This window comes from Sebastes umbrosus, chromosome 2 (genome assembly GCF_015220745.1).
Source record: "Sebastes umbrosus isolate fSebUmb1 chromosome 2, fSebUmb1.pri, whole genome shotgun sequence".
Lineage (NCBI taxonomy): Eukaryota > Metazoa > Chordata > Actinopteri > Perciformes > Sebastidae > Sebastes > Sebastes umbrosus.
This window is the reverse complement of record NC_051270.1, coordinates 13,890,095-13,904,990: the sequence shown is the minus strand read 5'-3', so window position 1 is coordinate 13,904,990 and position 14,896 is coordinate 13,890,095. Positions and strand designations below refer to the sequence as shown.

The 14,896-nt window shown below is 41.2% G+C and overlaps 1 protein-coding gene across 9 annotated transcripts in view; it reads right to left on the bottom strand.

Moving 5' to 3' along the window:
• Window positions 1–146: 146 nt before the first annotated feature.
• Window positions 147–14,896, bottom strand: part of myo5aa (myosin VAa) — a 75,226-nt gene continuing 60,476 nt past the window's right edge. For 3 of the 9 annotated variants that reach the window (XM_037757604.1, XM_037757619.1, XM_037757612.1), the window contains 12 exons: window positions 13,032–13,112; window positions 10,518–10,716; window positions 8,782–8,847; window positions 8,249–8,342; window positions 7,989–8,138; window positions 6,758–6,912; window positions 6,360–6,449; window positions 5,291–5,441; window positions 4,905–5,187; window positions 4,604–4,778; window positions 4,374–4,454; window positions 147–4,163 (listed from right to left, as the gene is read on the bottom strand). In XM_037757604.1, coding sequence (XP_037613532.1) covers window positions 4,011–4,163; window positions 4,374–4,454; window positions 4,604–4,778; window positions 4,905–5,187; window positions 5,291–5,441; window positions 6,360–6,449; window positions 6,758–6,912; window positions 7,989–8,138; window positions 8,249–8,342; window positions 8,782–8,847; window positions 10,518–10,716; window positions 13,032–13,112 — 1,678 coding nt within the window. In that variant the 3' untranslated portion in view covers window positions 147–4,010. The remainder of the gene's footprint in view (window positions 4,164–4,373; window positions 4,455–4,603; window positions 4,779–4,904; window positions 5,188–5,290; window positions 5,442–6,359; window positions 6,450–6,757; window positions 6,913–7,988; window positions 8,139–8,248; window positions 8,343–8,781; window positions 8,848–10,517; window positions 10,717–13,031; window positions 13,113–14,896) is intronic. The other 6 variants (XM_037757625.1, XM_037757655.1, XM_037757631.1 and 3 more) reach the window with 4 other exon arrangements.

Below are 14,896 nucleotides of genomic sequence, written 5' to 3'. Positions count from 1 at the left end.
TGAAGTAAATGCAATAGAACGGTGGAGGGAGAACGCAACATCTAGTGGCTGAATTTTATCAATAACACCTTTAATGCATAGCCTTTTTTTACATGAATAAAACAATCACATTTTAAGACTGAAATAATCTCCCAGAGACAACCCAACAGTGCTGAATTCTTTTTATTTTACTTTTACAGATTTGACAATTTATTCCAAGTTTCTTAGTTTCTTAACGGTGAACACATTCACTAAGCACAGCTACCAGAAACTACAAACAGTCCAGTTTGTCAAATGTACACATGGGTCAGAGAGGAAACATCTGGTACTGGCTTCAGCATGTTCACACCAGTACCACAACAGCTGGGGGTGATGATATTATGTTCTGTTTTTAACAAGTTTTAAAATGGCACAATCAACGCTAGTGCTGATCAGAACAATGGTCATTTATAATGTCTACGTCGTATCGTACAACCAACTCTCCCCTTAATGTAAAAACGCAGAGTGAAGGAATGACACTTTCTCCTGTTTTGAGAGCCCAAGAGAAGCCCAGGGGGAACAAGACGCCGCAGCTCTGCTCAACAATATGAATGAACGTGTGTTTTTTTTTTTTCTCCTCTGAAACTAGGCCAGCCTTCCCGCTCTGCACTCTCAATACATCAGTCCACAAAGATAGTCTGACCAAGCGTGAGAGGGCTGGTGCTGCATCCACGAAATTCACAAGCATGTGTGTGTCTTCTTACCTGCAGCTTGCATTAATTAATAATTTTAATAAAACGGAAAGAAAAATCACTGATTAGGAAAGTGAAGCGCCCACTCACTCACGCGGGGAATGTGGTAGAGGAAGCTTAATGGGCCGCAGTTCAGTAGAGAGGTGGTGGGAGTCAAAAAGAAAAAAGTATCCATCTATCATTTATCAGCAATGTCTAAAAAGTGCATTTGGACTGATGACTAAACAGTGCAACCCATCTGTGACACCAACTGTGGGACACCTTATCAAAATAAAAATGATCACATTGAACAATTTATATTCATTTTACAGTGGAGGAAAAAAAACTGCACTGACAGAACAAAACAATACCACAACGTTGATCATGTGTTTAAGTCATTCAGGTAGCGCATAATTCAGATAAGGCTTTTGTCCAACAATGTGCAGCTAAAATCATGATACACTTCATTAACAATTTGAAACATTCATATGGTTAATTAACTCCTTCAGTCACCTTCAGTCTTCTTCGCCACAGATATGTACTCTTTACACAAACCACACTTTAAACTACCTATTAATCCAAACCATATATAACAAAAGGCAGATTGAAAACATGTGGTCCCAATGAGAACATATGGATATCAAATTATTCTCAAATACAAGTGCAACACAAAACTTCACATACTAGCTTCTCTTTACTCCACTTACAATTTGTCTGTAATTGATATGGCATTTAATGAGATACCTTTTCCTTGGTAAAATATTTTCATTTCTCAGCATGTACTGTATCTTCACTGATATTTCCTCGGCTCTCGGCCTTGGTTAGTTGGTTGGTTGGTTTTAGACGAAACAAAACATTAAATCAAAACTGGGTCCAGTTTTTTTTGACAATTCACAATCTCCTATCTGTGTAAGCACCTTAAGAAAAGGAAAATGAAAAGTGAAATGTCTTTGTGAAAGGGTAAGGTCATTGGGCAAAAATAAGGTTCACATGAGGGCAAGAGGCAAATTTGGTTGACTGTTAATACTAATGGCACAACAGGAAGTAAACGGGCAAAAAAGTGCTAAACACGAGGCAGCGAGGACCATGTGAATGCAGACAAAGGACTTTTTGTAACGACATGGGCAGATTCCCTGACACTCATCCGACGACTTTCATCTGCACCGAGGTTCCTCTGTACAAACAATGACAAAAAGATCAACAGCATGCGGGTTCAATTCCGGTAATGCTGGTAAAGCCAAGTAGCCCGTGCAGGTTAGACGAAGGCAGCAGCAGCAGTGCATGCTGTATGGCACGGCCTGTAGTAATGGGTGTGGTGCAATATCACCCTCAGCCTTTTGAAAGCAAGTACCAAATATATCTGGATATCTGAACCAAAACAATCGGAGCACCAAACAGAAAAAGACAGGAATATCTTTCTATGTCAGTAACCCTAAACTTAACCCTGCGATGCAATTGGGATGTGGAAAAAGCGCAAACAGTTCCACATATTCTGTTGTTTTTGGTAATAAAGGCCCATGTTGTGCTGTCTTGGCCATTAAACAGGAAGGCATAGGATGGATATGTAGGAAAGGAGAGGAGAGGAGAGGAGAGGAGAGGAGAGGAGAGGAGAGGAGAGGAGTCGCCCTCGAAAGTTGCAGTTAGTGTTAGTGTGGCAATAAAGCAAAACTTGTAAAGCTGAACAGATTTGAGACTCCAAACCAACTTCAGAGAAATGTACTCTGTCCATTCTGCCCGGTGATATGATATCCATAACTTTGATACTTAAGAAAATGACAAAAAATACTGAAATAAATAGTTCCACATTGATAACAGTAAAACAGTTTCAAAGCTCTGACTAGAGCTGTGACCAGAGAAGACAAGTAGAGAAGTGAGGACAGACAACTCTACAGCAAGTAAGCAGAGTGTAATGTTGTGTGGGTGATTAAATATCTTTGTGCCAGTGTTTCCTGTGACGCTCAGCTCTGGTCACGGCTGTAAACAGTATAGATTGCAGCAGGTTAAACCCCTCGTTAGAGCTTAAACCTCGTACCTTCTAAATCTCTCCTCAAGTTAAAACCCGTGCTACACTTCATCTGCCAGAAATGCAGGATAAACATGATAAAGCAACATCTCGAAGTTAAGACGTGACCCAACAAATAATCATCTGTGCCGGCACTCCTTTAACTATATACTACATAATTTACCTGATATTGACATAACGTACAATGGACCTATGCTAAAACTATCCTTACAAAGCGGTTTTATCTTGGGAAATGATGGTCCCAGCCTTCATACATCGGACATGTTTTCTGCAAAGAGAAAGCTTCTAATCTAAAAAAGAGGAGGATGGGGACGGAGGTAAATGCAATAAATAAAATACATGATATATATTATTCATATTTATATATGTATAAATAATATAGTACAGACGATGCGTTCTGTCTTGGCTTGACTGTGTTCAGAGAGTAAAAGGACAACATACAAATGAAGCCTGGTCCAGGTTACCTCAACATGGAGACGGCTAACTTAAGCGCAGCGTCACTCAGCTGGCTTCGTACCGGGACTTAGAATTCACTTCGCATATTAAATAAGGACCCAACATACCAAGCTAGACTACAACTCATTCCTCTTTGTGAGGTCTTGACACCTCGTTTTGGGCCCGCTCCCGTGTATCAGTACGTACATTCTCTCCAGGGAGAACGAGACGATGACAAGAAGATCTATCTTAACAGCTAGTTGAAACACAGAGGAGGGAGCCGGGGTAACCAGGGTCAAGACCACTAAGACAGACCCAGGTGTCGATGGAGATCGAGTACCGGAGGCATTGATCTGGTCCTGTGGCTTCTCTAATAGGCCGGCGTTTTTACAAGCAGTGGATGGACGATGGCGGTTTACAGCCAGATTTAAACCAGCGGCAGCGACCGTGGGTGTCGTGTGTATCCGTGCGTTTTTGTAAGAGAGAAGGTGCACGTGAGTGTAGGCGTGCATGTGTGTGTTCAGAGGATGTAAGTATTGTACAGATGCATGTTGAAAGTTCAGCATGTGGTGGGGTTTGTGTGTTTAATTTTATGCACGTCAATGTCCAGGTTCATCTCATGAGAACTGGAAACCATGTTTTGAATTAGAAGCTCTTTGAGACTCTTCAGTTCATTTTTTGGACATAATTGTTCAAATTGTGTTTAAGCAAATCCTAATTTGACGTGCAGAATTTTTTTTTGTTATTTCTCTCGTGGTGATTGTATAGTAGAAAGTATTTTTGGGGCAAGTGAGTGTCACGTGACTTGCAATTCCAACTGTGGCCACTACATCAAAATGGCCACGGTCCCGTTGGGCCTCGGTTTAGACGCGGGTGAGGAACGCCAGGTTGAGCGAGCCGGGGATCTGGATGGTTTCCAGGGCGAGGGAGGAAGGGCTGAACGGGAACGTGACCGGGTAAATCATCTTCGTGTCCATCAGCAACTGGGGACTCTCACAACGGTCTCGCAAGCGAGTCTGAATGGAAAAAGAAGAGAACAAATGAGATGGAAATAATTAATATGCAGTCAAATACAAAAAGAGTCAATTTTGGAAAAAAGAGAAATACCTAAAAAATGTTTCAGTTTCATTTTCCATTAATTTCCTTAATGTTTATACTGTAGCTACATGAAACAGTACAGTATGTCCAGAAAACAGTGTTGTATTGATACATCGGGAGTAAATCACCTGTATGGTTCTTATGAATGAGACTGATACTCTTTCCTCAAACTCGTTGACGGGAGTGTAGAGGTTCAGGACCTTCACGATCTGAAAGAGACATAACACAGAGAGGTTATGAACACATTTTACCTATAGTGGCTGTTAGCTTTTAGACAGGCTGAGGGTTGAGAACAAATGATTTAAAAAGCTGGTCTGGTGTCTTTGAATGTGGTGTAATAAAAGACAGGACAGTTTACCTGAGCGGTGGTGAGGGCCAGGCACATGGAGCAGATGGCCTCGGCATCCTCGTCAGTCTTCTTCTTCACCTGCAGCAGCTGAGCGGCCTGGATCAGAGGCTCCAGAGTCTCCTTGGCTCCGCATATCATCAGACCTTTGTCTCTGAGCCACTCCTCCAGCTGGCTCACATTGTACCTAAACACACACACACACATCACACGATAAGTGGTCACAACAACAAAAAACAAAACATGGGGTAAAAATATGTGAAGCAAACCAGCCGCACTCTGGAGCTCTCCTCTGAGCAGCCACATCTCCTACCTGATCTGCATGCCTTTGCTCCAGGAGCACATGTCCTTGCGCAGCAGCAGGTTGTTGAGGGTGACGGCTCCGATGATGTAAAACTGCTGCTTCACCACCTGCTTGATGAGCTCGGGGTCGGTGCCGTGCTGGCACATGGTGGAGTGGAAGGCGCTGAGCTGCCGCAGGATGGAGTCCAGAGTGTAGGTGCCCTCTTCAGCGATACTAGATGTCCGCTTCCGGAGACCCGTGGGCTTCACGCCCGACACGCCCTGGATGGTCTCGTGTTCCAGCATGCCAGAGACTGCAGGGAAAACACACACAGTTTGTAAGTACTTGTATCAAATGCAAATCCCATCCAATACTACAGTATCATTAGCTACAGACACACATGTACATGCACACACCTATCATGGGCTGGAGGAAGTTCTCCATGCATTTGATCAGCTGCTGGTAGATCTGGATGGCCAGGTCACTGATCACCTGTCTGTACTCTGCCAGGTCGAAGTTGGCCAGACAGTGTTCTTTCTGCCTCTGTGTGTTGTGCTTCATGAAGGCCTGAGACACACGGACACAGGCAGATACAGGGTTAAAAAAATAAATAAATAAATAAAAAAATCAGAAGAATTTGTGCGTGTGAGAAGGATAGGAAATATTTTGTCTTTCTTTATCCCCAACAACTCTCTTTAAACTAACCCCGTCTCCTACAAAATTACGTTCCCATACAACTAGACAGCAGTTTCTATTACATTTAGAGGGATTTTTTTTAAATTATTATTATTATTTTCTACCGGATTACGGTCGCAGTTTTAAACACGTGGTTAACGTAACAAAAAAAAAAAAAAAACGCAATAACACTACCTAGTTAGGTTTACGCAACAAAACTACTGGGTTATGTTTAGTAAAAAAAACATCATGGTTTGGCTTAAAATTACTACATTTCCCACGGGACATGGACAGCAGTCTCCTGGGGGAAAGTCCGATGTTTGTTGGACCCGTCCACCACCAGTCGAACCCACCCGTAGTGGACTTTCTCGCTCGTTATACTCTTTATTATACCATATAACTTTTAATAACGTTATTATTCCATGTAACTTTCATTAATGGTTGCTCGATATATATACTATGTCACCGGCTCACATGCTGCGGCCTTCCGCGGACTGATACATCAAAGACAAACGTTAATCCGCGGCACAATATGTTTCCTTTCAAACATAATTGAGAATGCAGTTTAGTTGTATGGGAACACAATTTTAAGGAGACAGGGCTGCTTCAAACACCATTCCATTACAATATATGACATTTTATACGAATGTCAGCTTTCTACTTCTATCACTAGTAACACCATAAGCAATCAAAAGAATGGTGAATTATTTTTTCCAATATATAAAACCTCTCCAGTTAATTCAATTTTTTTAATGTGTACATATTTGAGCGAGTCCATTTCTATGTTTGTGTGCGTTGTGTCAGTCTCACCTCGTCTCCGCTGTATTGTTTCAGACAGTGTAAGAAGCGGCAGGTGTTAGCCAACCAGAAGGAGACCGTCTCAAAGTCGTCTCCTCGTTTCTGACAAGAAGAGGAAGAACACATAGGAGTCAGTAAACCTGCAGCTGGTAATAGTCACACTGTAACTCTATCAGACCCTTTCCAAATCAAACATCTCGTGAATTACTGAAAAGCAGCATTTAAAGGGTAAGTTGAGCCAAATTACTCTGCACCTCAAACACTTGCTGAGGACTAATGCTACTAAACTACTAAACGCTGTACAGGTCGCCCCAAACTCTTACCATCCTTCCTTTATAGGATTTACACATCATCAATCAGCTTGCACTTTATATGAGCACCACAGCCACACACAGATACAGTATACATACCTTTAGGATCTTCTTAATACTGTTGATGGTTGAGGTGAGCAGGGTGCGGACCTTCTGGTCATCGTTGACGTAGTCCGCATGTCTCAGACACATGAACAGGATGTAGGCTGGCAGACCTGGGATCAGATTCACGGCTACACCACGAGGCTTCAGCTCTGGAGAGACAAGAGGAGGAACGAGTTCAGTGATGGAAGGACGAAAACATCAGAAGGAAAGTTTCGCCGGTCATACAAAGCTTCATTTTCTACAGATGGTTTTTAGATTTCAGACTAGCTGTGTCGCGATATACCGGTATTGACGATGACCATGATATTTAAAAATGAAATATTGATATCATGTCAGCCATGTTGGGCTTGAGTTTGCCATGTTATGATTTGAGCATATTTTCTATGCTAAATGCAGTACCTGTGAGGGTTTCTGGACAATATGTGTCATTGTTTTGTGTTGTTAATTGATTTCCAATAATAAATATGTACATACATTTGCATAAAGCGATCATATTTTCCCACTCTCATGTTGATAAGAGTATTAAATTCTTGTCAAATCTCCCTTTAAGGTACATTTTGAACAACTAAAAAATGTGTGATTAGTTTGGGATTAATTGCAATTAAATATGGACAATCATGCAATTAATTGGGTTTAAATATTTTAATCGATTGAAAGCCCTAGTTTATATACTACTGACAGTTATAGTTACAGACTCTCTCTCTCCAGCTCCCTACACTGAGTGCAATTCAGTCGTCAAAAGACGAGACAAAACGCACAATAAACAAAGTTGTTTAATGTTGTTTAAGAAGAAAGATAAGATTAAAGATTCATTTGACTAAAAGTATTATTATTATTATTATTTTTTTTCAAATTTTCTAATAGATAATAACGACAATATCGCTATCGTGAATTCTTCTGGTCACGATAATCGTGTAGTGAAATTCTGATATCATGACAGCCCTATTTCAGACTATAGAAATTGTGAATGAAGCCTTCATTTTTAACACTGCCTGCGTTATGATGGATTTATAAAACGATTTTTTAATTTTTATTGAGAAATGGGATTGAGGCATTGTAAAGTTATCTTAAAAAGTAGAACAGTTCCAAGTGGTTTGTCAAACTGCAACCATAGAAGAACCCCAAAAGGTCCTTAAATAACCTATTTAAAGTTTATAGATTTTTAATGACTACTTTTATCTAATTTTCCACCTGTTGTTTCTTGCTCTTCATAACTAGTTCTTACCGAGGATGAGATTCTTGACCAGCTTGAGCTCATCCTCCTTCTTGTACTCCAGCATCCCTTGGAAATCTTTCTCCCTGCGGGGAATGTTGACGGGGTGAATCGGCTCATCCACCATCTGTCCCGGAGACGTCTGTACCTCGGTTTGACCCGCTGGGAGACACACAAGACATGACAGTCAGGCAATGTCCTGTCCAGTAGCACTCAATCACATATATGTACAGACTCTCAAGCCTTTGCTGAGTGGTGATTTCTCTCCGTACCCCCCATCTCTCCGATCCTCTTGGAGTAAACCTTCAGCTGCTTCTTGAGCTTGCGGATGGTTCGGTCCTGCTTCTCCAGCTGCTCCATTAGATCCTGCAACAGGTCGAGGGTCAGAGTGATGGAGAGAGAGAGATAAAAAGAGAGAGAACAGTGAGGACAAATGGCAAGCCTCAGACTGCTTCACACTGTCGCCCTCCAGGGGTAAAAAGAAGCACTTTTGTAAATCAGTTGGCTTTGCGTTGACTAAAGTCTTGCAACAAACAAACAAAGAGCAGGGTTGGAGGGATTTTAAATCAACATGAGAGCTGCTGTGCTGATTGTTTTTTTCAGAGGAAGAGAAGTTACAGGACTCGCTGGCTGTTAGAAACAAGAAAAAGGTGCAGAGCTGCTTCCGCTGTGAGTTAGAGGACGCCGCTGTGGAGAGTTAGAGCGACACTCAGCGCCGTTTCATTCAAAACACACAACTTCAGTTAGTTCTCACACATGCAAATACACATGGATGCGCACACACACACACACACACTCTACATACAACCATCCGTCGTAAAATGATGACTCGAGCCTCTTGGGACGCTGTGGGGTCTTCAGCCAGGAGTTCCTGTCAGGTGACACCATCCACACAAATGAGTGTGTGTGACACTTTAAGTTTTTGTGGGAACGAAACCACCAACTCAGCTTCAGTGAGATAATCCACACTTCATTAATGTGTTTAAGTAAAATGGAGAAAATCTTATATATCTGTGTGACAAAGTGGATGAGAAAACATCATTTGTCCCCATTTTCAACATTTCATACTAAGTTAACCATGCATGTCTAGTCTTTATTTGGCCATAAATCCATCATCGGTAACTTACAGACACATTGTATCCCAGGTTTGTTTGTGTTTTGTAGTATCTAGGGCCGTCCTCGACCAAATAATTGTTAGTCGACTAAAACTCGACTAGTCAATTAGTTGATACAATCTGTAAAACTCTCCACAAGGAATCACACAAAAGCACCACTTCGAATCTGGTGTTTACCGGGGATGTGCTCAGCAAGTTTCTTGGAAATACTGTAAGTCATTCAGCATCAAAAAGGCAGAAAAAAAAGACTAATTGACTTAAGAAGTCTTAGTCGACTACGACCAAAATGACTGATCAGTCGACTAATCGACTAAGAGGGGGCAACCACAGTGGTATCAATCTCTCATTTAGCTCTCCACCAGAAAGCGAATAAGCGTATTTCCCAAAATGTGGAACTACTCCTTTAAATGAGCCATAAACAACAACAAAAACATCTATCTGATAGTAGTGAAGGGACAAAAAAAAAACTAAACAAAACAAAAAAAAGCATTTCGTGTTGCCATTCCTGACACTTTGTTAGCCGTGTGTTACCACACACTTTGCACTGTGCAGAAAGAACAAGGCTCAAATGTTTATTTTAAAGCAAATCACATGTAATGTTTTAAATTGGTTTTCATTGTTTGCTGTATCAGATGTATCTATTATAGGGAGCATGTAAACTAAATATTGAAATGTCAATATTATTAGATATTAAAAACCTATAAAAGTCCTTAAGTTGGAAAACAAATTCTAAAAAAATGCTTTCAAATCTGTTTTCCCTATGTTATGGTATGACAAAGTGGGTGAGAACACACCATTTGTCCCCATTTTTAACATCTTATACTAATTTAACCATGTTTGTTTAGTCTTTATTTAGTCATAAATCCATCATCTGTAACTTGCCGACACATTGTATCCCGGGTTTGTTTGTGTTTTTTGTAGTATGTTTGGTTACAGTTCATATATAACTTAAAACATGGACCAGCATTGCTAAGTTTAGTTATTGTTTATTGGCTGTATTTTATAAGTTAATAATTTTTCTTTCTCTCCTACTCACCACACCCACCATGTGCTCCACAGACATCAGGAGGAGGCTCCCAACCTCCTGCCTTTATGCGCTGAGTAAAGTTTTCCGAGTCTGCCTCCTACGCCTTTTAGGCCACTTTGATCAGGCTTCCTAACATATGGTCACTCCTAGTTTCACTGGCTACATGAACATATTTATGCAACCTATATTTCCTTCATTCTGTTATTGTTATTATATTAACATTTTCACCTGTATGTATGGGATACTGTATGTATGTGTGTATTTATACATGTGAGGTCTTGCTGTTTTTTAAGTGTGCTGAGACTCTTTTGCGATGTGCTCTTCACATAAACTGAGGTGGAAGTTACTACTCTTCCTCAGCCTGTATGCATGGATCTGTGTGTGTGTTTTGCACCGTACCAGGTTCTCGTTGGTGAGCCGAGTGATCTCGTGTTGCAGACTGGCTTCGATTCGGGCCTCCGGAGGCAGCTGGAGGTTTTGGGCCAAGAGCTGCTGCTGACGGTTGTTCTCCTCCTTGACATTCTGCAGCTCGCCGCGCAACGACTCCACCTCGCTATCGTAACCTCTCCGCTGAGTCTGCAGCTGGTGCTCCAGTAACCTGCGAGGTGGGGGGGAGGTGAGACCAGAGGGGAAAGAAGGGCGGAGGTGTAGGAGATGAAACGGGGTAGATAGGAGATGAAAGGGTGAGGGTAAAGGAAGAGGTATGTGGCAGGTGAGAGGAAGTGAGGGGAGATGGAGTGAGATAGAAGAAAGAATGGGGAATAACAAGAGAAAGGGCAAAAATGGGAGAAGGAGAGGAAAAGAAATCAGCATTATAGTGTGAGTGAACGACCAAAAAACAATGAGGTTTCCACCACAGTGTGGTGACGTAGGACTGCAGCATGCTGAGCAGACGCTACCAGCAGCCCAGAGCCCAGCCTCTCTCAGCACGTTTGTTAATTCTGCCGACTCATTAAGCTTCACTGTCTTGAAAGGTTTAACCAAACCAACTCTGTGGTCAGAGGTCAGAGGTCGGGCTCAGCAACGGAGCAGGTAGAGCTGATAGAGGTTCAGTTTCTGGCTTCAGAGGGAGGCAGGATGAATTTCAGGTTCTTCTCTCCATGTGTAATTTTAAGAGAGACACTGGCAAGGAAAAGAGTAAACACTGGAGGTCTTGAGTGATCAGATTTAAGTCAAATAAGGTTTGTGAACAATTCTTAGGGTTTGTTTTAAATATCAGGAACAAGACATTTTGCTCACTGTGTTTAAGCTACTTGTCCATCACTAAGTAAGTAATGTTTTAGTGATGAAACACAACTGATCAGTTTGCAAATCTGAACCATCAGCATCAGAAGTGGAATATATCAGCCTTAAAGCATTATACAAGGCAAACACTTTTTGAAGCGAGCTCTGCAGTCAATATTAAAGTGAATATGTTAAAGGAGCTGTAACATTTAACAGGCTGTCATAAAACCAGCAGATCAGACTGTTGTCAGGCCATTAAATAGGCGTTATCAGTCGCTATAAGCACCATAGATGTGAGGCAATAGGGGCCTGCTAATCCCAATATTAGGGTTTATCATCTATTCAATTTAAAATGTATTATATTTGTCATATACATACAGGTACATACATGAAATATGACTTCTGCATTTAACCCATTCTAAGGAGCAACTTGGCCGGAGATCTAACCACCAACCTTGCGGTTAAAGGACGACCACTCCACCCACTGAGCTACAGCCGGCCCTATTCACATGGTACATCAGCGAAATAAGGTATAAAACAACATGACAGCGACCTCTAGCGACCGTAGTAATGATGACAGGAGCAGAAGTCAGCGCTGTAGACATTGTGAAACTCCATACGGGGAGGAGATCAGGGGCGATGGATGGGACACAAAACACAGGGCTTTCACACATGAAACCGGGGTTTGCATCCTGTGTGATACCAACAACCTCTAGTTGTCTTTGTGTTGCGAAAGTTTCACTTTCGAAACGTAGTTATTTTAAGTCAAAACACAATGTTTTCCCCCAAAACCTAAAGAAGTTGTAGTTTTGTTGCCTAAAAAAGCCTTTTTGTTTGTGTTCAAAACGTGATGGTTCATTCAGTTTTACATGTTAGAACATATTGCTTTTAAGTTTCGCTTTCACTTTTACAACGTAGTATGTGTAGTAGGCACCTAATGACCCACATCTATGATGCTGTTAGCAAGTGATAACGCCTATTTAATGGCCTGATAACAGTCGAATCGGGGTGGTAAAACAAAGTTAGTGGCTTGATGAAGACACATCTGCTGCACTTTGTTATAAATTAAATGGGAAAGTTACACCAAAGCCTTGTATAAATTACTTCTATACATCATGCAACATCTGTAGGACATTTTCATATAAAAGCACACAACCCTGAAAGGTACTGTGTGGTACGTCCGCGGTGAGAAAGAAAAAAGCTGTAGCTGACGGGATGAGAGACAACGTAGTGTAACGTTGTACAGACATAACAAGGCTGCTGAATGAGAGAGAGACATCCACCGAGACGTTACACGGAAACACACCGTGTTAATAATAAGCCGACCACCTCACGTAACCGCCAGCTCACGCGTTGGCGGAGGTCTGCGCTTTCCGAGTGCAATTCTAGTTTTAAAATGTTTTTGGTTTTAGAATTTGGCTCTTAAACCAGCTCCTAAATCTGTAAAAAAGTACATATTAATCTAGAGAGGACTCCTAAGTCACAACGACCCAATCACAAGCAGTCTAAAACTGACCAACTGGACAAAATAAATCGAATGATAGATGTGAGAGAAAATTCTGAGAAGTTGATAAAACGAGAGAGAGAAAAGAGGTGAATGAATAAAAACAGCAGCACACATCCTTTCCTGTGAAAAAGGCAAACGTATCATGCTCAAAAATGACACTTGTGTTAAAAACACATTTACACCTGATGGTTTCCTTTAAGCCCTGATTAACCAGCCACAGCTCTCCGTCCTCATTCAGCTTATGGAAGTCTGGAGCAGCAGATCTGACCGACACACAACACAAAAGGAACATGAACAAACACAACAACAAAAAGAAAAAATGCGGGATGGTTGGGTCGGGGGAGAGGAGTGTGTGCAAAGACAACAATAATATGCCTTCTTCTCTTTATCTAAGGTGTCTGCATGTGTGCATGTAAAAACACAGTCCAACTTAAAGCTGTATTATCTGGAGTTTGGGGTGTATTGAATGTGATTGTGGAGGAAAAACCTGAATCTATCTTTGCCTTTTAATTGATTTGGTTTAGCCGTGCAACTTCTCACTAAAAGTGTAAACTTTCAGTTGCCATTAGGATTCGGACTGTGATATAAATCTATCTGTAATTTGTATTACTTTCAAATTATTCTGATAGCCTTGGATCAGGCTTCTCTTTTTCATTGCACTGCCTATTGCATCAGTAACAAGTGCGCTGTTGTCTAAGTGTAGCCTGCTGTGTATTAAATATTCTCCACTTATGTCAGTGTGTGAACAAAGAAGGTCACAAGCAACAAAGGGAGCGACATGGGAGAAACATATAGGCGGAGGATAAAGGCACCGATGCACAGTGTAACTTTTTGGGCAACTCTAATGAGTAACAATGTGAAGAGTTTCCCTCAACACTCTTACTTTAAAGGTACTATATGTAACAAGTTGTATTGCCAATGTGTGAACAGATTGTAATGCAACTTAAAAACTGAGACCTTCCCCAACTGTCAACTGATTTCTATGTAAAGGACTCTATGAAGTATGTGAAGTAATTTGCAAATGGCAAGCTCGTTAGTATCATGGAGATTGGACATTACAGATAGTAACGTTATTCTATGATATATGGTTGTAATGTGATGTCTCGTGGCTGTTTTGGCCGATGCCCTGGATGATGCAGTTCACTTAATGGCCACAAGTCTCATCAATAACAAGGATTTTCTGAAAGTTACATATATTACCTTTAAGTATTTTGTGAAAAATGTTTGCTTAGAAACAGAAAATAAATCTGTGATTAACTACCTACTCTGTGTACAATATCAAATATGTATTCACTTTAACATTATGGTCATGCGTGTGTGCAGCATTTGATGAAATAAAAAAATAAAAAATTAACAAGAAACTGTGATGGGTACTTGCCAAAGATGATCTGTGTATCAACATTCAACCCTTTAAAAGTGTGCTGTGCATCTCTGCTTCAACAAACAAAGAAAACAAGTGGGCTTTCATGCAGGATTTATGCCAAACTCATTCCATAAAGCTGAGACAGGAGGCCTCCTACAATGGGATCAAAGGCATCCCTGCTGAACAGTCAGTGTGTGAGGAAGTCGGGTTGTAAATCTGTGTTATTAGAAGGTTAACCTACAGCTGAAGATTACATAGATACCTTTTTAGCTCAGACATTTTTCCATGCTTTCATGCCGCACATTTTGTAAACACTGCACTGTAAATGTGGGGTTCTGCAGCATCTCCAAAAACAGACCGGAGGTGTTGAAGCCAATGAAAACATCCTTGTATCTTTGTTTTTTTTAGTGAAAACAGAGACTCTGCTCTTGTTCATGCTGAACTAGAAAACTCCCATGCAGACCTAGGAATCCTAAAACTTGACTCCAAAGCCAAACACACATTCCTTGGATTCAAATACCCGTAAACACAGTCCGTTAGAGCATAACTAAGACCTAAACTGTAGCTAGAGTTGCTACATTATTCCACATGCTGTTAGGGCAGAAAACGCCACGCAAAGCTACCCAAGCTTTCATCAGCACTACGACGTAGAGTTTCAGCTTCAGTAATGTCAAGTTCAACCCG